General features: G+C 42.6%; 1 protein-coding gene and 1 pseudogene across 1 annotated transcript in view; one reads left to right on the top strand and one right to left on the bottom strand.

Annotated features, from left to right (window-relative positions):
• LOC127425420 (5-hydroxytryptamine receptor 7-like) overlaps positions 1-6,127 on the bottom strand; it is a 50,256-nt gene extending 44,129 nt beyond the window's left edge. The window contains exon 1 of the mRNA XM_051671434.1: positions 5,667-6,127. Coding sequence (XP_051527394.1) covers positions 5,667-6,127 — 461 coding nt within the window. The remainder of the gene's footprint in view (positions 1-5,666) is intronic.
• Positions 6,128-11,332: 5,205 nt separating this feature from the next.
• LOC127431263 (piwi-like protein 2) overlaps positions 11,333-27,375 on the top strand; it is a 74,172-nt pseudogene continuing 58,129 nt past the window's right edge.

Genomic DNA, 27,375 nt, shown 5'->3' with positions numbered 1-27,375 from the left:
ACTCAACCCTACCCTGCTACATTAAAACTGTAGTGAACAGAGCCTGCACACACAGCACTCACTTCCAGTAATCTTAACAGGATAGTTCACCTAAAATGGAAATTATGCCACCATTTATTCACCCTCATGTTGTTCCAATGCCGTATGACTTTCCCTCTGCTATGGATCACAAAAGGAGATGTTAGGTAAAATGTTAGCCTCAGTCACCATTCACTTTCATTGTCTTTTGTGTTCCACGACAGAAAAAAGTAATACAGGCTACAATATGAGGATGAGTAAATGATGAGTGAACTATCCCTTTAAAACTAGAACAATATTTCATTATTATCACCTTGCCCTCTAATGAAATTAAAATCTGCCTATAAGAAAGAGACAGGTCCCTCATCTCAGATAAATGAATACAACTAGCTTAGGATCACTCATGAATGACTTAATGTTGTATATTTGGGTCATGAATGAGGGTGATTTGTCTTTATCACTGAGAAATAAAGATGATTTATTTAATTGTGATAATATGTCTGATAATAATTATGATAATTTAATTGTGATAATGCTCACTGCACAACGAAACAGAGTGTATCTTTTTCAGTGCCAATGTTAACTGGTTAAAGTATCCACATTGAAAGCAGAAGCAGTGCAACAAAGCGTAGTAGGAGCAGCATGCTAAATTAAAGTGACAGTGCACTGTTGAAGGACAATATAAACATGAGTTGACACAAAAACGTAGAAATTGCACAAAAATTCATTTTTCAAGAGCATGAAAAAACTCTTAATCTACTAAATGAATCGAAAATAACATAATTAGTCACTTTAGCACCATATATAGAATTCTATAATTACACATCTGTTAGTGACTGTTTGATATTTTAACTGGATTTTTGTTTGCGAATGTGGACATACATGGTTTTCTTATCATGGGTTCCAATGGCGCATATTCAGTTACAGACTTGAGTCTAACTGTTCGTGTTTCCAGAACTCAGTAGGTGATTGTTTGCTAGAGAATTTATTTTTTTATATAATCTGAGCTTTCACTTACTATATTAGATCAAAATGTTTTTTATGGCTAGGGTAGGTTGTTGTTCTAGTCTGGTTGTTGAGTGGACAGTTCGGTTTCGAGACCAACACATAAATTGAATAGTCAGAAAATAGTCCGAATTAGCTTTCACTCGTGGTTTCGCAAAGATGGAAATATGGCAACCTTATACGGCAGGTATAGTCTACTTTTTAAAGCCACCTGACATTGTGCATGCATGAATGGCTTTGGTTGTCAGGAAAATCACAGAGCCAGCAGAATGTAGGCAATCTCTTCACTACATTTTAAACTAAAAACAATAGTGTTATTTACACAAATCTATGCTTTTTTCAGCGCTGCTCATGCTCTGCTTCGACGTGTGGTGTGCAACAGGTGTTAGAGCTCTCAGTTTCCGTAACAGTGTGTCTCTGGATTATTTATTTATTCGTCAGTTTGTTATTCTTCATCATTTACTCACCCTTATGTTGTTCCAAATCATTCATCCTTGGAACACAAAAGGAAATGTTAAGCAGAATGTCAGGGACATTCAACCTTAGTCACCATTCACTTTCATTGCATACAATGCTTTTTCTTCCACACAATGAAAGTGAATGGTGACCGATATTGTCATTCTGCATTACATCTCCTGCTTAACATCTCCTGAGTAAATGATGACAACATTTTCATTTTTGGGTGAATTTAACAGCATATATATTTTAAGACCAGTACAAACCTTCCTGACCTTATCAGCCTGACATCTCACCCTTGAGCTAATTTGTCAACCATCTGTCTTTTTCTTCTCTTTCTCTTCTATTTCCCTTCTTCTCTTAAAGGTCTTCCCTCTCTGCAGAATGGTTTAGTTCTCAAGTGTCTTTTGGACTGTGATTGTCCAGCACTTGTTGGACTGTCCATACTTTAATTCTGCAGTATCTTTCCTTACCTAGTTTACAGCAAGGGAGAAATAGGCTTGCTGTTAAAAAGTATTCCAGTACAAATGACAAATTACTTACTAAAATATGTCATCTAATCCAAATGCAACCAAAATATTCTGAAGAAAACTTAGGTTAAATTTGGGTAAAATCGAAAGAATGCTTGTTCAAAATCCTGATTTTTCTCTTTCTTCCATGGCACATAACAGTGATTTTCCTATTAAAATCATGGTTAGGTTTAGGCCTGAGTTAGGGTTAAACTTAGGAAAAATCGTAATAACATTGTTCGTTAATTCGCTTATTTTACGATTTCAACATCTCATACAAATTCTTACAACATGTCATGAGACTGGGATGAATGAAACAATATGAAAGTAACAATCTGATTATTAGCTACTTTTGAATTAGGGCTGGGTATAAATATAGATTTTCCGAAGCATCGCAATCTTTATTTGAACAATCTCGATATCGATTCTTAAATCCCAAGATCGATCTTTTCCTCTATGCACACCCTCTATACAATGAGAAGTCACTCGCATTTGCAACCAGATTTCACGCTATGCAACTAAAATATATATATTTGGCAACTGGCTGGTAGATGTTTAGATTTCACTCACTAGCAATTGTGTAGTATTATTGTGGACTATTCAGCAGTGAGATCCTTTTACTGCATATTGAGAGTAAAAATTGTTCAATGTAATGCTTGTCCACAGATGAGATCTACGCGACCCATTTGTCATTGAATAATGTCTCTTTTAATACCCTCTCTGTTCTCTACAGTCAGTTGCTGATAATATATATATATATATATATATATATATATATATATATATATATATATATATATATATATATATATATTTAATTCTAATCATGCATGGCACAGATGAGATGAAGACATTCGAGATTAGATAAAGCCTCTCTCAGTAACATGCGCTCATCTACAGATGCTCTTTACAGAAATGCCAGTTTTGTTAAAGAGACAGTACCAGTTTTAGCACATGTTCAACAAATCAATGTAAATCATTTTAAATAATACAAATTATGCAATTAAACAGTAAACATGTAAAACAAAATAATATATTAAATATATCATATTTATTGATTGAATACGTGGATTTGTTCATTTTCAAAAAGGCAAAATGTGACCAAATTTATGAAAAACTAATAAAATATCATCGGTAAAATTTTCATTTTCGTAATGTACCTAGTTAGCAGGTCCCCTGTATAATTAACAGCATTAGTTATACAGTCCATGTTATTCAAGGATTCTGTGTGTGCATTTCATGATTAAAACTTGTATTTCGTTTTCAATTAATAGCCATTCAAACTGTTCAGACTGGATAATCTCATCATGAATGGTGATTACACAATCCACTGCAATAAACCAAATTCCTCATCTGACATTACTGTCAATGAGGCTGTTTACATGCACACCAATATGCTGACTATCTAAAATCAGCTTATTGAAAAAAATCTGAAAAGACAAGAAATCCACGTTTACATGACATTTGAAATAATCACGTTATTCTCTACTTTTGACGTAAACCTGTGAGGAGGCATGCGCTCAACACGTGCACACATTGGACGAGCCGGTGAGAACACCATAAGGTGTTTACATGGCACGCGAAATTGCCATAATGGGCAAAAATACACCCATGTCAATCTGGTAATTCACAAGCCGTTTATGGCCTTTACGATGATAAAGGAACATGGTTTATTGCGTTTACATGACTTTGAGCGTTGTTGGCTTATATCATGTAAGAACGTGCATGTAAACACCAATGTCATACAGAAAAACAGTGTTGTGTTGGTAAGCAATGCCTTTTAAAGCCAAACTCTGTATATCAAAGAGCCACTCTTATAGTATATGTAGATCGAAGACTAAATTAATCAACTATTCAATCACATCTCACATATTCCTAATGGATGCACTTGTTGTGGCCCAGAATTCTTTTGTCCTCACTCTGTTCACTTTGGCTGAACTTGATTCAGTTTTGGACAGTGGTTCAACTTGTTTGAAATGAGTTTTCTAAACTTAAAATTCCTATGTAATCTCAACACTTAGATGTGTCAATGTCACTCAAATAAATCTCTTTTATTTATTTATGTACTAACCAGTGAAAGTGAAAATTAGCATGCTAAATAAATGCTGGTTGGAAGTGCTATAAAATGTAGCTTAGTAACTATGCTACGGTTAGCATAGCAATTGCTCAACAAAGTGAGCAATCAATTTCATGTGCGACATCTGTCCTCACAATAATGATAACCCCTAAAACGCCAACATAACAGAAACTCTACTAAATCTCAACATTACAGAAACATAAAACACTAACAAGTATCCCCCTTTATAATCATCTTGCACAGAAGTACATAAAATAACTCTTAATTTGAACACTTATTTTCCCTATTATGTCCCATGCTACGCATGCTGGTAAATAGAAATCCCCTGCTCAGTTTCATCAACACCACAAAACGTATTAATGTAATCCCAACCCAAATGGATCAAGTAAACTTCCATTTTACAAATTTAAATGGATAGAACGCAGTGAAGTCAAGTTGTGACAAAATGTTCTAAAATTGTGTTGCTTTAGTTCATTTTAATTAAGTAAATTGAACACAGCAAAAATCCTTTTTTTAAGTGTAATTCACCCAAAAAAGTCATTTCTGTTGTCATTTACTCCCCCTCATGTTGTTCCAAACTCGTATGACTTTCTTACTTTAGTGGAACACAAAAGCATATGTAAGGCAGAATTTTAGGACTGACTGCATCAGTCACCATTCACTTTCATTGCATATTTGTTTTCCATACAATGAAAGTGAATGTTGAGCCTAACATCTTCTTTTGTGTTCCCCAGAAGAAAAAAAGTCTAACGAGTTTGGGACAACATGAAGTGAGTAAATGATGACAGAATTTTCATTTTTGGGTTAAGTATGAAAAAAGTGGTTAATAAGGTAAAAAAAAAAAATAATAATAATAATTAAGTTACATAAAAAAATGTGATTATCATTGCTGTGTCTATACTAAATTTGATTTCCAGTGTAACAAAAGCACTGAGAGAAGCCTATGTTATTTGCTGCAGTATTAAAGTTTACTACTGCTTGTGTGAAATTAATGAAACCTACCACATCATAACAGCACAGTTTTTTCCAACATGATTTCTTATAGTGAGTTTCACTAAAGCAGAGGGTTCTCGGACTTCAGGACCCAAAGGACACTGGCTCTTCAGATGTGTCAAACCAAATCAGGGTCTTTCAGCAACCCCCTTGTGTTGTCACATGTGCGAATGGCTGCAAGTGTATTGACCCTTTTCTCAGTCTGAGGGAATGACGTCCAACAGTCTTAATATTTGCCTCACACTGGACACGTCCAGCATTGACATTCAAATAAGGGAAGTTTCCAGTGATGTTCATTGCCAACTGATGCTTATTTATTGTAACTGAGGTGTAAAATTAAATGAGCATCAGTATTGTGAAACATTCAGACAGCAGTGTCTAGCAGTGTGTAAAGCTGTACTATATCTAAACCTATTTTTTTCAGTATTTCTTATATATAATTATGCATGCTGACTCATATTACTGTGCGGAATACTTGTATACTTTTTGTACCTTTTGTCTTCACTAAAGGTTGTTTGATCAAAACATCAAGTCACAGGTGTTAAAGTCACTTTGGATAAAAGCATCACCTTAATTGCTAATTTTTAAAGAATCCAAACTGAACTCACCTGTCCACGCTTATCACGCACAGCGTCATGATAGACGCCGTGCAGCACATCACATCCATGCCTATGAAGATGTTACAGAAGACCTCTCCAAAAAGCCACTTTCCTCCTGTAAGGTCCGTAACGATCACGAAGGGCATCACTACAATAGCAACGGACAGGTCCGCCACGGCGAGAGAAACCAACAGATAGTTGGACGGTTGTCTGAGCTTTTTAACGACGCACACCGCGATCACCACTAGTGTATTTCCAATCACCGTTACGGTGGTGATGATGGCCAGCATCATCCCGATGACAATCTTCTCCGCCGAGGTGAAATCGAGTAACTGTTCTCCACAGGAATTATTCCACATGGCCATTGAGACGTTATAGAGCAGCTGGGAGGAACCATTGAGAACTTCCGACACGACTTCTGGATGAGTGAACGAGAAGAAATCTAACGAGCCCGATGAGTTGAACATCATTCCTGAGCCGTGCGATGGGGAGCTCGCCAAGAGTGCGCTCCGTGCGCCAAACGCATTCTGAAATAAGCGCAGATTTAGGGTGTCTTCCAGCTTTCCAAAATAACAAAACATTAACAAGTCGTAAAGATAAAGGAAAACTACTTAAATAAAGTGAAAGAGAGAGGAAAATCACTATGATTCGCTCGTATTCTGCGCGCTCATTGAGAGGGTGGCTGTACAGACCTTGACTTGATGGAAGTGACAGTTCAGTTCTTCGTGAGAGGAAGTGTGAGAGAATTGCGCACTCTAGTAGGTTAAACGCGTAACTTTTTTCATCAAAGGGAAGAGGATGGTTCCAGCTCCACATACTACATGTTTTGCTCATGTTTTACTTTTTCCTGTGTCTAATTCTGAGGAAACTCAAGATAATGCACTTGACTGCTTTTTATCTATCTATCTATCTATCTATCTATCTATCTATCTATCTATCGATCTGTCTCTCTGTCTGTTTGTCTGTATGTGTGTATGTCTGTCTGTGACTTGCCATTTTCTTTGTATTTTATTTTATTTTTTATTTTTTACATAACTACATTACATAACTAGGTAGAACATTTAAACATTGCATTTTACAATTTTATAGGATACTAACCACCAGGCCACAACTCCAACATTATAGTTTTTTTATTATATATAAAATACAAAGAAAATGGTAAGTCACAGTGAAATGTCTGCAGAACCGAACTGATAGATAGATAGATAGATAGATAGATAGATAGATAGATAGATAGATAGAACTGTTTTAATGATGGTATTGCAAGTGGTTAAAGATCTAGGCTGGTAAATAAAAGATTGTAGGTTCAGGGGAAATTGTTCCTTCAAGTGCATTGAAAGTCACTTTGGATAAAAACATCAGCTATTAATAAATGTTTATTATTCTAGAACACCAAGCTCTGTGATAACAAAAGCCCTGGAATGTTTGATGGGCAGGAAGACAATGTTTAAACAATAACATTGAACACATCCAATATGTAAATGTTCTAATTTACATGGTGTGAGCTCAACCTCATGGAGTTATTCGGTATGAAACATTATTTTGTAATTAAGCTGAGAATAGCACAGAAATGTACAGCATGTTCACAGGCCACTGTGGAAAGACCATCACCACCATCATCATCATCTTCATCAGTGGCCAGGGAACAGATGGGACATGTCAACCCCGGGGTACTGAGTGAGAATTTAAATGCATAATTTCTGTGACAGTTCCTTCGGTTATGTTTAAAGGAATAGTTGACCCAAAAATTAAAATTCTGTCATGATTTACTCACCCTCATGTCATTCCAGATCTGTATGCCTTTCGTTCCTTCGTGGGACAAGGGAGAAATTTTGAAAACTGTGATGGTTGCTCTTTTCCATCTTATTATAATGAATGGGAAATGGGGATTAAATGAATGCTAAGGTGGATTTTCAGTGAATAATGACTTAAATTTTAGTCTGTTTCTCATGCAAACCTACCATATGGCTTTAGAAGATTCTGTAGTTGTATGGACCTTTTAATAATACTTCTATTTTGCTTTAGCATTTTTTTACAAAGCTTGAAAGCTTCAGTCCCTATTCATTGTAATTGCGTGGAAAAGAGCGACCAGCACAGTCTTCATAATTATTCCATTTGTGTTTCCCGGAAGAGGAAAAAAAAAAACATACAGGTTTGGAACGACATAGGGGTGAGTAAATAATGACAGAATTTCAATTTCAGGTAAACTACTCCTTTAAAGTTTGGATTAGTCATTTAAACTTGAGCAAAACTAATTTAATAAATATTAAACCTATTTCAGGTTTGCTAGAAAGGCTAGTATGGAGCTTCCCTGTAAACAACAGCACACCATAGACCTATTATGGTTGGGAACAAGAGATGAAAAAGACTCCATTGCAGGCAGGAGGACTGTTAGGTAAGCTTTATTCAAAAACAACTTTTTACACAAAGTTCTTTTTCTATAAAAAGAAAAAAAAATAGGCAGAGCAAAAACACACACACACACACACACACACACACACACACCAACTGGCAGGAGCAAACAAACAGCCAAACAAAGACACCATACTTCCAGAAAATCACACAAAACAATCCAGCTCAAACAAAATAACAGGGCAGCTATAAATACACAAAAGGTAATGGAAGACAGGTGGAACCAATTAACAACAAGGACAAACTAGGGTGTGGCAGAAAAGTAAACAGCAGGTGGTGCAAAGATTTAAATGACACAATAAGAAATCTTGACAAATACTGCTTGCTACCAGTCACAATGCCAGGAAAGCAGATATGTTTTCTGATCTAACACACATTGTCTTCTCTTTAGCAAAGGTCAAGGTAAAATGCACCAGGGTCAAGTATTGCTGGAGAGATAAAAGCCAGAGTGCATACGGCCTCCCTCGAGCCTCATTGGTCAATATTCAGAATGTGGCATGAGGAGCAGTGTACTAAATTAAAACAATTTGCTTCTGATAACTGATGGTTACTGTCACTGAAATTGCTCTGTTCATATTGAGATGTACACTCACCAACCACTTTATTAGGTACACCTGTACACCTAATTATTCATGCGATTATCTAATCAGCCAATCATGTGGCAGGAATGCAATGCATAAAATCATGTGGAGGTGGGGGGCGTCGGTTTGTGAATGGAGAGCGAGACCGGGAGATGAAAGCGGTAAGGAGTTTCACCTGTGGGCAATTTCACTAAACAGCTGTTATGTGTTGCAGTGAGAGGCAACGGAGAGATAAAGGAGAGCAGAGAGCCACAGAGGAGGAGGAAGGAGTGACACGCACCTGTTTATGTTGTTAAACGTGAACTGGTTACCTGGCTTCCGCTTCCTCATTGCTTTGAGGGACCAAGAACGTGTTACAGTGGTGCCAAAACCCGGAATTACCGAGGAAGAAATGGTGTCATGGAGTCCTCGCCACTTGCCAAAGTCATCCAGACTCTTGCCGGCATCCACTAGATGCAACATCAAGTCCTCCTGGACCTATGTGCAGAGCATGCCTTGCTCCAAGCCCAGACGGAAGACCGACAGGTATTACGGACTTAAAACAGGCCATCTTGGAACGGGTCGGCCGCAGCCCTGAACAACACTGGCAATGCTTTCGAATGTTGCCGTACAGCGAATTTGGTCGCCCGTTTACCCAACAGCTCCATTATACCTGTCGAAGGTGGCTGCTGGCAGAGGATCGCGACATCAAGGCTGTCATCGATCTCATGGTACTGGAGCAGTTCGTCTGCAGATTACCGAAGGGAACTGCTTAGTGGGTCCAGTGCCACCACCCGGTGTCGCTGACAGAGGCAATCCAGCTGTCTGAGGACCATTTGGTGGTGTATCTGTGGGCTGGTGAGTCCCCTCCTCTCCCCATCTATCCTGTCTCCTCTTGTCCTACCCCCTCCTCTTCCTCTTTTCTCGTACCTGCATATAAGGCTGCCCCCAATCGAGCAGGGATGTACAGGATACCAGTGAGTATTCAAGGGGGTACATACCAAGCCTTGGTGGATTCAGGATGTAATCAAACCTCTATCCACCAATGCTTGGTTCAAGGCTTTGGATACAGCACAAAGGGTGAGGGTGAGGTGTGTACATGGGGATGTGCATGAATACCCTTTAGTGGCGGTCACAATTCAATTCCGGGGACAAAAGCATAGTATTGAGGCTGCAGTTAGTCCCTGTCTCACCCATCCACTAATATTGGGGACAAATTGTCAAACTTTATTGATTTGACAAATTGTCAAAATGCGTTCCAAACTTTATTGAAGGGAATGTGTGTGGATGGGTCCTGCAACTGAGTAATACGGTGTGGGATTTTCAGCACGCTGGCTGGGGAGGCCTTGACGGGGCCATCCGCATCGGTTCCACGTCAGGATGACGCAAGGGAGGGGGAGAGCTCGACTCCCCCCCCCCCACCTTAGAGGGATACCTCTAGGGGATTTCCCTCTGGAGCAGATGCAAGATGAAACCCTGAAGCACATCTTTGACCAAGTGAGAGTAATCGATAGGCAACAACTTCAGCCTGCGTTTGCCCTCTCATACCCGTATTTTGCAATTATAAAAGACCGGTTGTATCGGGTGACGTGGGACACTCAGACAAAGGAAGATACAACCCAGCAGTTAGTACTAAAGAGCAGTCAGGAAATGTTATTCCAGGTGGCTCATCATAGTCCAATGGCAGGCCACTTAGGGCAAGAGAAAACACTAAACCGTCTCATGGCCCGGTTTTACTTGCCGGGCATTCGTGGGGATGTTCGTACGTTGTGTGCAACATGCCACGATGTCAACTGGTGAATCCACTGGCCAACCCAAAAGGGCCATTGCACAATCTACCGTTGATTGGGGTTCCCTTCGAAAGAATTTGTATGGACCTCATCGGGCCATTAGAATGGTGAGCACGTTGAAATCGCTTTGCATTAGTCCTGGTGGATTATGCAACACAATATCCAGAAGCAGTGCCTCTTCGCAACATCTCAGTGCTGAGTGTTGCAGAGGCACTCTTCAAAATTATCTCCCGAGTGGGGATCCCGAAAGAGATCCTCACTGACCAAGGCACTACTTTCATGTTTTTCATGCACTTTACGCGAACTTTACGAATTACTGGGGACTAAATTGATTCGGACCAGTGTGTCCCATCTTCAGACAGATGACCTGGTTGAATGGTTAAATAAAACCCTTAAGAACTTGATTCAAAAGTTCGTTCATGATGATGCTCAGAATTGGGATAAGTGGCTTGAGTCCCTATTCTTTGCAGTTCGAGAGGTCCTGCAAGCCTCCATGGGTTTTGCCCCATTTGAATTACTGTATGGACGTTGGCCATGGGGCATGTTGGACATTCTAAAGGATAATTGGGAGGAGAGACCTTCACAGACTAAAAACGAAATTCAGTATGTTCTTGACCTGAGAGCAAAACTCCACACACTAGGGCGATTATCACAGGAGCATTTGCTACAGGCTCAAGAAAACCAATCCCGACTGTATAATAGGGGTACTTGCCTGCAGAAGTTCGCACCAGGAGATGAAGTACTTGTATTGCTACCCACATGGAGCTCCAAATTACTCGACAAGTGGCAAGGGCCCTTTGTGGTCACACAGCGAGTTGGGGACATCAACTATGAGGTCAAACGAACAGATAGAGGCGAAGCATAGCAGGTATACCACCTAAATCTCCTAAAATATTGGAGAGAGGAGGTACCCATGACTTTGGTGATTCTGGAGAGGGAGGAGCTAGGACAGGGGGTGAACTTAAAAAGCCAAAATCAAGTCACCCCGGTCCCTTGTGGAGACCACCTCTCACCGTTCCAAATCACCGAGGTGGCCAAGTTGCAAGGAGAATTTTCCGACGTGTTTTCACCTCTGCCTGGTCGCATGAATTTCATAGCACACCACATTGAGACGACCCCAGGGGTGGTGGTATATACACGCCCCTACCGGTTACCCGAAAACATGAAACAAGTGGTATGGGAGGAACTAAAGGATATGCTCAATATGGGATTAATAGAGGAATCCAACAGTGACTGGTCCAGCCCAGTGGTCCAATGGGTTGGTTCGGTTCTCTGTGGATTTTCGAAAAAAGGAAATGTGGTGTCTAAATTTGACGATTATTCAATGCCTCGTATTGACAAACTGCTAGATCGGTTACTGGCAGCTCGCTTTTATTCAACACTGGATTTGACAAAGGGATATTAGCAGATCCCCTTGACTCCCAACGATCTCAGGACAGCCCTCAGGTGCTGCATGTGCCACTGCCAATCAATACTGTAAATAATGATGTCATCCAGATAGGCAGCGACATATGCAGCGTGTGGTCGAAGGATTCTGTCTATGAGCCGCTGAAATGTAGCTGGGGCCCCAAACAAACCGAACAGAAGGGTCACAAATTGGTGTAACTCAATATGCATGTTTTTCTTTATTCTGTTTGTTTGGTTCTGGGGGAAGTTCAGGGTTTGATTGTTGCTCTAATGTTGGAATGTGGTCTTTATAATTTTGTTTTTGACACACAATCTTTTTTTCTCATTTGTCAAAATGTCAAATGTTAATGAGTGGATTGTCTCTCTCCATGTGGAACGTGAATGGGTTGGGGCACCCCCTAAAAAAGGAAGGTTATTTCTCTTCTTAAGTGTAAGAAATATGATATAATGTTTCTTCAAGAAACGCATCTTTCTAAGTCCCTCATTTCATCTGTTGTTGATTGCTCAATTGGAAACATTTTAGTCTCAGATCACGCCCTGGTGTGTTTAGAGGTGTTGCCACATACGGAGAAAAAGAAATCATATAGCTGGCGCTTTAATGTATCCCTTTTGCAAAATCATGAATTCCAACAAATGTTAAAGGCTGAAATCAATGTTTATATGGAGACCAACTGGTCCTCAGTATCCTCTGTGGGCGTGGCTTTGGAGGCACTTAAGGTGGTTCTTAGGGGCCGGATCATACAGTATGACTCATTCACCAAAAAATCCAAAGCATGAGAACTCGTGGAGTTGGAAGGGAATATTAAAAGTGCTGAGGCAGAACTGAAGTGCCAAATGTCGTCTGATGGACTCAGAGAATTGACCCGATTGAAATACAGATATAACACTATTTTGTCACGGAAGGTGGAGTTTTGGCTATTCAGGGCAAGACAGTAATACTTTGAGTCAGGGCATAGGCAGAAACATTTCTGGCTAGATATATAAAACAGAGAGAGTCTTTTTCTACCATTCCCTCAGTGAAATCTGCTGGTGGTGAAATATTTACCTCAGCCATTGATATTAATAATGCTTTTAAAGAATTCTATCTTGATCTCTAGAGTTCCACGTCTTCGTCTACTGATGAGGATATTAGAAACTTTGTGGAACCATTAGAACTTCCTAAACTGATGGCTGAGCAAAAGAATTCTCTTGATTCTGAGATAAACTTGGATGAGCTGGGTGAGGTGATTAAGGCCTTGTCTACAGGCAAGGCTCTGGGACCAGATGGCTTTGCCACTGAATCTTATGCTACAGAATTGGCTCCACTTTTGCTAGGAGTTTATATGGCATCATTAAAGAATGGAAAGCTTCCACCAACCATGACGCAAGCCCGGACCAGTCTGATTCTTAAAAAGGACAAAGGATCCAAGCGAGTGTAAGAGTTATCGTCCAATTTCCCTGATCCAGCTAGATGTTAAAATATATGTTATAGTGGAATACAGAGGGATAAAGTTACTAATATTTAGCATTTTAAATAAGTAATCCCAATACATGTTTTCCGTTCCTCCCCAACTCTGATTATGTGTAAAATACAAGTGTGTTTATATTATGTTAATAATAAAAATAAAAATAAGTTAATAATACACTTTTTTTTTCTCCCCCTTCCCAATTTGGAACACTCAGTTCCCAATGTGCTCTATGTCCTCGTGGTGGCGTATTGACTCACCTCAATCCGGGTGGAGGAGGACGAATCTCAGTAGCCTCCGTGTCTGAGACCATCAATCCGTGCATCTTAACACGTGGCTTGTTGAGCGTGTTACCATGGAGATGTAGCGCATGTGGAGGCCCACGCTATTCTCCGCGGCATCCATGCACAACTCACCACACACCCCACCAAGAGCGAGAAACGTCATGGTTACTGGTGTAACCTCCATTCCCTGATGGTGGGAACGAGATGTTGGTGTCGATGTAGTGACACTAAGGGTCACTCTTGGGAGCCCGAGACACCTCTGGTCTTTGATAAAAGGCCAATGAAAATTGGCGAGTGGTATTTGCATGCCACTCCCCTGGACATACGGGTATAAAAGGAGCTGGTATGCAACCACTCATTCAGGTTTTACGCTGAGGAGCCGATATAAGGTCCGGCCATTTCAGCGGGTAGTTCAGCGTTGTGGCAGGAGGGACCAACGTCTCGTTCCCTCCATCAGGGAACGGAGGTTACCACAGTAACCATGATGTTCCCTATCTGTCACTCACTCGACATTGGTGTCGATGTAGTGACACTAGGGGTCCCTATACAAAATGCCACAAGGCTGAACTGTGTTACGTGAACTGGCAGTGTGTGGTGGGCAGACTTGCTGTGTGCCTCATAGCCAGCACACCAGGTCGACACGTAACCTCCCCCAACACAGTTATGAGTGTCAAACGGCCCTTTCTGGGGACAAGTCGACTACCCAAAGATAGACACAGGCTTAACCCAGTCATGGCCTCTTTTCCCCTTCTCTTTTTCCACTCCCTAAAAAAGAAGGGGGATTATCCAACTGGGCCGCCAGGTCTAGTCGGGGGGTGTCCCTCCCAAGGGGAGGACACCGCAGAGACCACACCTCACCCCAAGAGAGGGGGAATATTTAACTGGAAGAATACGTCACATGGTCTTTCCAACCATGTGGAGAGCCTTCAAGGTAGATCCTGCCCAATGGGGGAGGAGTTACTACAAACATGGAGACTGGGGCAGAGGGGCTCTGCCCAAGGAAGACGCAGTTTGCCAGCAGGGAAACGAATTAGCGGAAGATATAGATCGCATGGGGTTAGCCTTACAGGGAACCGCCACATGCGGAGCACCTACCCCAGAACCAGGCTCTTAGTTAGCGCGTGTACTGGGCCGGCAGCGAGTCTCTCCAAAAACTCGACTGCCACAAGGCTCGGAGGAAGTAAACCAGGGAATACATTTTGTGAACACTACTGGGAATTAACAGCACATGTCTTCAGCTCAAAAGGAGGTGGAAGGCGCTATGTGCAAGCGATACACCCAGCCGGCTATCCCGGGCTTATCTACTTGTGTTGCGTGCCACTACCTGGGACAAAACCGGTTCCACCCGGAGGATGTAGAACTTTGCAAAGGTGTTGGGTGTTGCCCAGCCCGCTGCTCTGCAAATGTCTGTTAGAGAGGCACGAGCCAAGGCCCAAGAAGCCGCTACACCACGGGTAGAATGGGCTCGTAGCCCTACCGGGGGCGGCATGTTTTGGGCGAGATATGCCATATAGTTATGGCATCAGCGAGCCAGTGGGCGATCCTCTGCTTGGAGACAGCGCTTCCTTTCCGCTGTGCACCAAAAGCAGACAAAGAGCTGCTCAGAGATTCTAAAGCTCTGCATGCGATCCAAATAGATGCGTAAAGCGCGCACCAGACACAGCGACGACAGGGCTGGGTCTGCCTCCTCCTGGGGCAGCACTTGCAGGTTCACCACCTAGTCCCTAAAGGGGTGGTGGGAACCTTGGGCACATAGCCCGGTCAGGGTCTCAGTATCACGTGAGAGTAACCTGGACCGAACTCCAGGCATGTTTCGCTGACAGAGAACGCTTGCAGGTCACCTACCCTCTCGATGGAAGTGAGCGCAGTCAGGAGGGCAGTCTTCAAGGAGAGTACCTTAAGCTCGGCTGACTGCAAGGGCTCAGAGGGGGCTCTCTGTAGACCCTGAAGAACTACAGAGGTCCGATGAGGGAACGAGGCATGGCCTGGAGGGATTCAGCCTCCTGGCACCTTTTAGGAACCTGATGATCAGGTCGTGCATCCCTAAGGACTTACCGTCGACTGCGTCATGGTGTGCTGCTATGGCAGCAATGTACACTTTCAAGGTGGAAGGGGACAGCCTCCCTTCCAACCTCTCTTGCAGGAAGGAAAGCACTGATCTGACTGCACATCTCTGGGGGTCTTCCCGATGGGAAGAACACCACTTAGCGAACAGACACCACTTAAAAGGCATACAGGCACCTCGTAGAAGGAGCCCTAGCCTGAGTGATCGTGTCTACCATCACAAGAAGGTCCTTCCTCAGGGGAATTTGCCAGGGGGGAGCTGTCGCGAGGAGTGTGAGGTCCGAGCACCACATCTGGGCGGGCCAGTAGGGTGCTACCAGGATGACCTGCTCCTCGTCCTCCCTGACCTTGCACAGGGTCTGTGCAAGCAGGCTCACTGGGGGAAATGCATATTTGTGAATGCCAGGGGGCCAGCTGTGTGCCAGCGCATCTATGCCGAGGGAGGCCTCGGTCAGGGCGTACCAGAGCGGGCAGTGGGGAGGATTCTTGGGAGGTGAACAGGTGCACCTGTGCCTGTCAAATTGACTCCAAATCAGCTGGACCACCTGAAGGTGGAGTCTCCACTCTCCCCTGAGGGTAACCTGTTGTGACGGTGCATCCGCCGTAGTGTTGAGGTTGCCCGGGATGTGAGTGGCTTGCAGCGACTTGAGGTGCTGCTGACTCCAGAGGAGGAGATGGCGGGCGAGTTGTGACATACAACGAGAGCGCAAACCACCTTGGCGGTTGACATATGCTACCGTTGCCATGTTGTCTGTCTGAACTAACACGTGCTTGCCCTGGGCCTCCGCAGGGCGAGCAGTATTGCCAACAACTCGAGGCAGTTGATGTGCCAATGCAGTTGTGGACCCGTCCAGAGGCCGGCGGCTGCGTGCCCATTGCAAACGGGGCCCCAGCCCGTTTTGGAGGCATCTGTCATGACCACGACATACCTGGGGACCAGTTCTAGAGGAACACCTGCCCGTAGGAACGAGAGGTTGGTCCAAGGGCTGAAAAGACGATGACAGACCAATGTGATGGCCACGCGGTGTGTCCCGTGGCGCCATAGCCGTCTCGGGACTCGAGTCTGAAGCCAGTGCTGAAGCGGCCTCATATGCATCAACCCGAGCGGGGTGGCCACCGCCGATGATGCCATATGCCCCAAGAGCCTCTGAAAAAGTTTCAGTGAAACCGCTGTTCCCCGTGGCACGCTCGTTCATAAGGCGCGCCGTCAAGGAGACTGAGACCAACTCCAAACTGAGAAAAGAGATGCTCTGAACCGGGAGGAGCTTGCTCTTTTCCCAGTTGACCCGAAGCCCTAGTCGGCTGAGGTGTGAGAGCACCAGGTCCCTGTGTGCGCACAACATGTCTCGAGAGTGAGCTAGGATTAATTAGCCAGTCGTCGAGATAGTTGAGAACGCGAATGCCCACCTCCCTTAACGGGGCAAGGGCAGCCTCGGCGACCTTCGTAAAGATGCGAGGAGACAGGGACAGGCCGAAAGGGAGGACTTTGTACTGATACACCTGACCCTCGAACGCGAACCACAGGATGGGTGTGTGTCGAGGAAGGATCGAGGCATGGAAGTATGCATCCTTCAGGTCTACCGACGCAAACCAATCTTGATGCCGGACGCTCGCCAGAATGCGTTTTTGCATCAGCATCTTGAACGGGAGTCTGTGTAAAGCCTAGTTCAGAACTCACAGGTCCAAGATTGGCCTCAACCCACCGCCTTTTTTCGGTACGATGAAGTAGGGGCTGAAAAAACCCCTTCTTCATCCCGGCTGGAGGGACAGTTTCTATCGCGCCCTTCCGTAGGAGGGTAGCAATCTCCGCGCAAGGTAGCAGCGTTTTCCTCTTTCACCAAGGTGAAGTGGACACCGATGAACCTGGGCGGATGCCCGGCGAAGTGAATCGCGCAGCGAGTCGGACGGTCCGGACCAGCCCTCGTGACGGATTGGAAAGCGCAAGCCATACGTCCAAGTTCCGTGCAAGGGGGACCAAAGGGACAACGTCATCGGATGTACCGGCAGGTGGGGCCTCGCGGCGGGGCGGAGCTCGAGGTGCCACACCACATCGTGGCCGTGCTGAGTCCGAGGACATCGAAGCACTTACCTGGCTCCTTGTGACCACCCCCGGAACAGCCTGGGACGAGGGAGGAAGAGGCCTGTCCTCGTGACCCGTGGAGCTGGGCGCTCAGGGGTGGGAGACAGCCGCTGGAGCGCCAAACCTGCCAAATGGAGTGGTGGACGGTGGTCGTGATGACGGCTGTACACACCGGATACGTGACCCAGGGAACAAGGAAACCTCTCTTGCTGAGCTCTTGAGTACTGCAGCCACTTGTGCATGCAGCGCAAAATACAAAAGGTAACAAAAAGATGAAGATCTGCTTTCCAGCTCCAGAGCAGCGGGTTTCGTTGTCCCTGGGTCACCCGTCTCAAGGGTGCTTTGAAGCCTTTCACGGGTTCTGGGCGGCCGCGAGACGGGTGGCGTCTGCTTCCTGCGGTGGGCTCCACGCCGGGGCCAGGCCGAAGGGGCGGGCTGTGGCGGAGCCGGTGCAGTCACCCTTGGCGATGAGTAGACGGGGTGCAGGATCTTGAGCCGCACCGGGGCAAGATATGCCGGCTAGCATCCATCTACTGCTCTACCATCGAGAACTGCTGGGCAAAGTCCTCAACGGTGTCGTCGAATAGGCCCGCCTGGGAAATGGGGCAGCAAGGAATCGTGTCTTGTTGGCCTCACCCATCTCGACCAGGTTGAGCCAAAGGTGGCGCTCCTGGACCACTAGTGTGGCCATCGTCCGCCCGAGAGACTGCGCCGTGACCTCCATCGCACAGAGAGCGAGGTCGGTCGCCGAGCGTAGTTCCTGCATCAATCCCGGGGCAGAACTACCCTCGTGCAGTTCCTTTAGCGCCTTGGCGGACTTGCAGGAGAGCCATGGCATGCAGGGCGGAGGCGGCTTGTCCAGTGGCACCGTAGGCCTTGGCCGTCAGATATGATGTAAACCTACAGGCCTTGGACGGGGGCTTTGGGAAACCGCGCCAGGTGGCAGCGCTCTGCGGGCATAGGTGCACCACGAGCGCCTTTATCCACCAGGGGATTGCCGAATAGCCCTTGGCCGCCCCACCATCGAGGGTAGTGAGGGCGGGGAAGCTGAAAAGATCGGGACCGGGCAGTAAAAAGTGCCTCCCGCGACCTTGTCAGCTCTTCATGCACTTCATGCAATCACCGAGCCGTGAGGGTTCAGAGAAGAGCGGTGAAATCCACTCTAACCGATGCTCTCGACTGCCCGGGAAAGCATGTCGTCATCTCCGCGTCAGCCTGTGACTGGGCGATCGACCCCAAAGGGAGGAGCCCAGCTGAGGCTTCCGACTGGACGAGCCCGCTCTCCGATGCTGCGCTCGAGATCTCATCACTTTCACGGGCTCCGAATAAGAGGTCGAACTCGCCGTGAGACGAGCCGGCGGACTCACCCGGAAGCCCGATCGGGGCAGACGAGCGTGCTGGGGCACGGAAGGTCCACGGGGGGATACCCGGCGGAGGCGGTCCCATTGGGGTCCCCAAATCGCCCCCAGTACTAGCCGCGCTGGCCTCATACCCGTGGGTAAAAGGACCAAGGCGGGATCCTCTGGGGTGGCTCGCTTTCTTACGAAGGCGAGCCGCGACCGCAACGTTGCCATGGACATATTCTCGCAATGAGAACATGACCATCCACGAACGCTGTCTCCGTGTGAGCAGTGCCCAGACACGAAAGACAGTGATCGTGACCGTTAGAAGGCGAGAGATAATGAGCACAACCAGGAATAACACACAATCGGAAAAGCATCTTTAAAAAGACGCATCTTTAAAAAGACATTCCCATGTGTGCGCTCTTTTAGAGAAATATATACACTTTTAGAGGGGAAAAATGCTCTTTCAGAAAATACAGGTGCATCTCAATAAATTAGAATGTCATGGAAAAGTTCATTTATTTCAGTAATTCAACTCAAATTGTGAAACTGGTGTATTAAATAAATTCAATGCACACAGACTGAAGTAGTTTAAGTCTTTGGTTCTTTTAATTGTGATGATTTTGGCTCACATTTAACAAAACCCACCAATTCACTATCTCAAAAAATTAGAATATGGTGACATGCCAATCAGCTAATCAACTCAAAACACCTGCAAAGGTTTCCTGAGCCTTCAAAATGGTCTCTCAGTTTGGTTCACTAGGCTACACAATCATGGGGAAGACTGCTGATCTGACAGTTGTCCAGAAGACAATCACTGACACCCTTCACAAGGAGGGTAAGCCACAAACATTCATTGCCAAAGAAGCTGGCTGTTCACAGAGTGCTGTATCCAAGCATGTTAACAGAAAGTTGAGTGGAAGGAAAAAGTGTGGAAGAAAAAGATGCACAACCAACCGAGAGAACCGCAGCCTTATGATTGTCAAGCAAAATCAATTCAAGAATTTGGGTGAACTTCACAAGGAATGGACTGAGGCTGGGGTCAAGGCATCAAGAGCCACCACACACAGACATGTCAAGGAATTTGGCTACAGTTGTTGTATTCCTCTTGTTAAGCCACTCCTGAACCACAGACAACGTCAGAGGCATCTTACCTGGGCTAAGGAGAAGAACTGGACTGTTGCCCAGTGTTCCAAAGTCCTCTTTTCAGATGAGAGCAAGTTTTGTATTTCATTTGGAAACCAAGGTCCTAGAGTCTGGAGGAAGGGTGGAGAAGCTCATAGCCCAAGTTGCTTGAAGTCCAGTGTTAAGTTTCCACAGTCTGTGATGATTTGGGGTGCAATGTCATCTGCTGGTGTTGGTCCATTGTGTTTTTTCAAAACCAAAGTCACTGCACCCGTTTACCAAGAAATTTTGGAGCACTTCAGGCTTCCTTCTGCTGACCAGCTTTTTAAAGATGCTGATTTCATTTTCCAGCAGGATTTGGCACCTGCCCACACTGCCAAAAGCACCAAAAGTTGGTTAAATGACCATGGTGTTGGTGTGCTTGACTGGCCAGCAAACTCACCAGACCTGAACCCCATAGAGAATCTATGGGGTATTGTCAAGAGGAAAATGAGAAACAAGAGACCAAAAAATGCAGATGAGCTGAAGGCCACTGTCAAAGAAACCTGGGCTTCCATACCATCTCAGCAGTGCCACAAACTGATCACCTCCATGCCATGCCGAATTGAGGCAGTAATTAAAGCAAAAGGAGCCCCTACCAAGTATTGAGTACATATACAGTAAATGAACATACTTTCTAGAAGGCCAACAATTCACTACAAATGTTTTTTTTATTGGTCTTATGATGTATTCTAATTTTTTGAGATAGTGAATTGGTGGGTTTTTGTTAAATGTGAGCCAAAATCATCACAATTAAAAGAACCAAAGACTTAAACTACTTCAGTCTGTGTGCATTGAATTTATTTAATACACGAGTTTCACAATTTGAGTTGAATTGAACTTTTCCACGACATTCTAATTTATTGAGATGCACCTGTATACTCTCTAGTTTTTCTGCCGAAGCGCCCAGGGGCATTCTCTGCAGTGCACCAGTGCAGAGGGGGGAGAAGCCGCTGAAATGCGCCGTCAGATCCAGCAGAGGTGAATGAACAGTAGTATTCAGCTCAATAAGCATGACCGTTCGGCTCCGAAGAGAAAATCTGAATGAGTGGTTGCATACCAGCTCCTTTTATACCCGTATGTCCGGGGGAGTGGCATGCAAATACCACTCACCAATTTTCATTGGCCTTTTATCAAAGACCAGAGGTGTCTCGGGCTCCCAAAGTGACCCCTAGTGTCACTACATCAACACCAACGTTGAGTGAGTGACAGATAGGGAACACACATTATAGCGACCACAAGGAGGTTAGCCCATGTGACTCTACCCTCCCTAGCAACCGTGCCAATTTGGTTGCTTAGGAGACCTGGCTGGAGTCACTCAGCACACCCTGGATTCAAACTCGTGACTCCAGGGGTGGTAGTCAGCGTCAGTACTCACTGAGCAATAATTAAAAATTTTAAAAGGAATAGTTTACCCCCTAAAATTTAAATTCTGTCATCTTTTACTCATCCTCATGTCATTTCAACCCCATATGATTTTCATGCTTTTCTTTGTAGAACACAAAAGTAGATGTTAGGCAGAAAGCTGCTATTTTCCATTCAATGAAAGTGAATGGTGACTGAAACAATCAAATTCCAAAGGACAAAAAAGCACCATAAAAGTAGTCCATACAACTTGTGAGCTATAGTACAAGTCTTCTTACACCATATGGTAGTTTTTTTGTGAGGAAAGACTGAAATTTAAGTCACTGTTCACTAAATATCGTCTGACAGCCATGGTCAACATTAATTTTCACAGTACGGAAAAGACCATCATAGACATTCTGTTAAATAACTTCCTTTGTGTTCCATGGAAGAAAGAAAGTCATACAGGTTTGGAACGACATGAGGGTGAGTAAATGATGAAAGAATTTCAATTTTGGGTAAACTAGTCCTTTAAAGTTGGCAATAGTGGTTTAAACTGGAGCAAAACTCATTTAATAAAACTTTAGACTTATTTCAGGTTTGCTAGGTTTTTCTATTTTAATTTTTGGGTTAACTATCTGTTTAAGGGGGAATGGGACGAGGACATGACACGGGCTGGAATTTAATCTGTATTTCCACAGGGATGCTGCAGCATTATTGATTGACATATAATTTGAATAACTAAATCTCTAAAGCATTTAAAGTAATAAGTGATGTGTATATTTTCAGAACTTTTTTTATAAAGCCTGTTTTACTCTGTTGTTTGAATATACCAGAAATGGTGTCCTAAATTTTTTTGTCTATCATTAAATCATAATTCCAGGGAATATAAGGAATGTGTGGCAGTGCTGTTGAAAGATGCTGCTTTCCAGTAGTTTTGTTCTCTCTGTAGACATTTTTAATAATTAAATGAGATGTCTTGTGTGCTGAGAGACTTGTTTGTGGCTACACATTAAAACAGTGTTTACTTTATACTGTAGCTTATGTCTTTACAAATCATCCAGCAGGGGAAATAAAGGAGAATGAGCCACACTATTCTCTAAAGTCAGGAAACAAAAATACTTGTTTTAAATTTGTACAAAAAAATAATTTACATGGTGGTTTTTCTTATAATAATAGCAGCATTGGAGGTTATAGAAACTGGATATGCAAATACATAATTGAAACTTCATGACTGCTGAATGAATCGTACACTTCACAAATTATGATCTAAGGCATTGCTAATTGCGATAACTATCATAAAATTACTATATATTTTGTTTCCCTCACTTACAGGTGAGCATCACTCATTCAAATAACTCTAGCTATTTTTATCCTGCACCACCAACACGTCACCCTTGATCCATATTTTAACATCAGTTTGGTGCTACATTTAACTTGTTTTAACTTGTTTCAGAGGATTCTATTACTTTACTCTAAGCTAATCTTTTAAATGTAAAAATGAAATGAATATAGATCTCATAATGTTCTCTTTGTGTGCTATATAGTCCAAGTCTTCTGAATTCATGCAATAGCTAATTGCCACCATAACACTCAAATCTTGAATTAATTTAAACAAAGTGATGTCAAATGGCATTGGCTCATGTGTCTTGTGACCGATTGCTACAAAGTTTGGATATATCTTTATGAATGAGGTGTGATAATGTCAGTGACAGAGTAGACGAATTTTTAAGAGAAAAAAAAAACTTTTGTGTTTTGCCAATAGTCACTCCTTAGACTCACATAACTGGTTGGTCTGGTAAGTATTCTCAAACAAACAAAGCAATTTTTTGAGAGAGACAATTTTTGGTAAATCAACCTGCAAATGGACTACTTATATCTTATATTAAGCTGGGTTAGGAGAATGTATTTTTTTTAAATGCATTTAACTTTAAATAAATAGAACATTTCTTCCTCTGTACCCATTTTCAGAAGAAAGTATTAAAGAAGATTGTTACAGTAATTCACATAGTAGAAAAATCAGTTGCTTAGCTACTCTGTGACAAAACCTATAGGCTATTTCTGATATACATGTGCTAGTAATTACACTACAAAAACAGTGTTTGAGAGGTCAAAGTCAAGTTGTTTGCCTGATAGTTCTCTCTCTCTTAGTGTTGGAAGAAATGGAATACAGTGTCTCCACATTATTTCAGAAGAAAGAATAAGACTGCAGTCTTAAATGTTTTGTGGAATCCTTTCCTTTGCTTCGCTTTGAAGTTGTGAACTTTGTTCAGTAGGGGCAGGAAAATGAATGTCCATGCTACTTTATAGAAGACCTTGTGGGAAAAAGATGAACAGGGTGAACATATTGATGAACATTTTGCTTGGCCAGACTTGTAATTGTCTCTTATAAAAAATAATTTTGGAAAAACTTGTATATATTGTGTATTTTCAGAAAGCATGGCATGATTTTACAAGAAAGACATATAAATACGGTTTAAATAGGCTATTGAATTAATTTTAGTGAAATGAACCGGTTCATAAAACAATTCATCAATTGGTTTGAGTCATCGCAAAAAGTTGTTCATTGAAGTCCTTTCGCTGCATTTACATCCTTTTTTATAGTGAAATAAATATTTAGCGAAATACTGCCATTTATCGTTGTGTTTATGTTTTCTCACCCCTGACATATTTAATCCCAAAACATACTTTTACAGCCGAGTTATTAAAAAACACTTTGCAAATCGGTTTGACAAAATCATTAAACCTGTTCGAAAGAATAATTGGTTCGCGAATCGAACATAACTTCTGCTCACCCCCAGTATTTTATCAATTTACATGCAGACGGCGGACCATCATCGTGTCTTGTCAAACACTCCTAATTCATCTGCAGGGACATTTTTGACATTTTATCTTTACCTTTATTTTAGCAACACTTTCTAACCTTGGGTTGTGGTATAAAATTGTCGAATATATATGTTTTGCTTCATTTTGCTGGTTCTGTTGTCGAATTCTTTTTTTTTTTTTTACCTTACACACATGCATGTCAAGGTTGACAGGAAAAGGCCAAAAAGTTACCACATGTACATTAAAATTTTCTCCCTGTAATATTCATTATAAAATACAACTTTGTTTTAAATGGATGACAAATGTTATGTAAAATGAGCTCAGCTCATCTTTTTAAAACTCTTGTCAGGCACGTGCTCAACGGACTAGCCTAATTGGTTGCTAAAAAGTCATTAGCCTCGATTACACCCATCGAACTCGTGTTCAGTCAGTTGTGTTATTAATTATTAAGCATGTTATGAAAGCAAATCGCATTTGCTTATGGCAGCAAAAGTTATGCCCGCTGAGGTGGCAGAAATCTTGCTCAATGACCCCATGTAATTGGATGCTTAGGTGTATTATCCCATGTAAATGTACTGGATAACCACGTATTGGGAATTTGGGATATCATTCAGAATAGAAGTGGGTCATTTTGTGTCATCCCAGTGACTAATTTGTTCAGGGAAAAAAAAAAAAAACTTTCTGATGATTGCACTCATTACACAAGTAGATGGCAATAACTGAATATCTTCGAGTATCATGAATGAGTAATTGTATCATTCAATCAAAAGATAAGTACAAAAAAAGAAAAGTCTTAGTTTTATTCCATTTTTAATCATTAGCATTAGATGCATTTTCTCCACAAATGATAGCAAAGCAAATTATTATTTTCTATCTATTATCATTTTCCTCTATTTGATCAAATGTAGGGCTTTTATCAAACAAGAGAAAAACAAAGACAACAATAGTCTTAATAAATGAGTTATGAGTTTCATTCATGTCCTTAAACAGTGTTAGAAAAGCTATTTAACAATTGGGATGGAATATGTACCAAAGCACTCTTAGACACATTGATAAATTGAGGATTACGGTGGCAAGAAAACGTATGTGGAATTAGCTGGTTTTCTGCATTAATTGGTCATAAAATGTGATCTTCTTGTCAAAGTCACAAGTATAAACAAACACAATGTGCTTAAGCTAACAACACACAAACAATTATAATCGTTCATGTCTGTTTATTTTACACATTCCATTAAAAATTCACAGTGCTGTGGAGAAAGAGAACCCTTGGATTTAATAACTGGTCGATCCTCCTTTGGCAGCAATGACCTCAACCAAGAGTTTCCTGTTGCTGCGGATTAGACCTTCACAATGTTCATAAGGAATTGTGGGCAATTCTTCCTTACAGAACTGCTTCAGATCAGCCATATTATTAGGATGTCTGTTGTGAACACCTCTCTTGAGGTCATTCCACAGCATCTGTATCAGGTCTGGGCTCTGACTGGGCCACTCCAAAAGGTGGATTTTGTTTTAAGCAATTCTGTAGTGGTCTTACTTTTATGTTTAGGGTCAATGTCCTGCTGCATCACTCAACTTCTACTGAGCTTCAGCTGGCGCACAGACATCCTGATATTATCCTGTAGGATATCTTGGTAAACTTGGATAATTTTTCCCTCAATGATGACAAACGGTCCAGGCCCCGAAGCAGCAAAGCAGCCCCAAATCATGATGCTCCCTCCACAGTACTTCACAGCTGGGATGATGTTTTCATGTTGGTATGTCAGGGATGCAAACTACTCACCTTTCAGCTAAATTCATCTCTTTTTTTTTAAAGCTGATTTGCCCAAATTGTTGAATTGTTAAAATTTTCTAAAACAAAATTCCTTGACAATCGAGTTTAAAAGTGCCATTGGACAGTTGACTCATGGGAATAACCAATGAACGTTTGACTCAGTTTTAAGACACACACCTGTAAGGCTGGCACCGGAATGTCTACACCTAAAAGGCTCTGTGAGAACCAGCGTCATAAAACTCTCTCACAAAAGCTGAAATCTACACCCGAATATCACCACATGTGATAAATTGCAAATCGCCTTTGCATTGTTTTACAAAGCTGAAATCTTCACCTGAATATCACCACAGTGTGATAAATTGCAAATCACCTTGCTGCCCCCCCTTCTCTCTCCCCCTTCTCCCCTTCAACAGCTCTGGACCAACACAAAGACACAAGATGTATATGTAAAAATATAACAAATACCGTGAAAACAAAGAATGCAACCATATGTGTTTGATATCATTTAAAAGGTCTCTGTGCGACTGGTATAGTGGTATCTTTCCCATGTTGATAAAACTAATGGTAACAAGGTTATAAGTTCTTTGCCAAATACTGCATAATTCTGGAGGTCTATCCCACTCCTTGACCTACAATTGAAATGATCTCCTGTATGTTAACAAGGTTAAACCCCAGGAAGTCAAGAACCCATTCACCCCCAAATTCTCATTGTTCAAAGGAAAATACCATTTGGTACACAATGTTTATTCTGTCTAGAGATTTAAGGAAAGTTGGCAGGAAGCTCGGGGAATCTGTATGCAGATCTCCCATGCTGTACCGCTGCATGTAGTTTTGTCAGGTATGTTTCTTTGACTTGTCTTTTATTTTTAGTAATGTTTGTTTATTCTGATCATGTGAAATTGGCTTTGATTTGAATTTCTGCAACAATGTTTTATATCCTACCTAACAAATAAATTGTTATTATTTGATTTAGGAAGCCATTTAAAGACTCACAATTTGAATTTAAACCACTCAGGACAACCAGGTAGGACAACCACCTAGGACAAACTGGGTAGGATTTGAATTCCATTAGACCAGGGTAGACCATACTGGAGCTTTAATATAGGAGAAACCACTCAGGACAACCAGGTAGGACAACCACCTAGGACATACCGGGTAGGATTTGAATTCCATTAGACCAGGGTAGACCATACTGGAGCTTTAATATAGGATAAACCACTCAGGACAA

Source organism: Myxocyprinus asiaticus, chromosome 3 (genome assembly GCF_019703515.2).
Source record: "Myxocyprinus asiaticus isolate MX2 ecotype Aquarium Trade chromosome 3, UBuf_Myxa_2, whole genome shotgun sequence".
Classification (NCBI taxonomy): Eukaryota; Metazoa; Chordata; class Actinopteri; order Cypriniformes; family Catostomidae; genus Myxocyprinus; species Myxocyprinus asiaticus.
The sequence above is the reverse complement of the archived record's forward strand: the minus strand, read 5'-3'. Positions and strand labels throughout refer to the sequence as shown.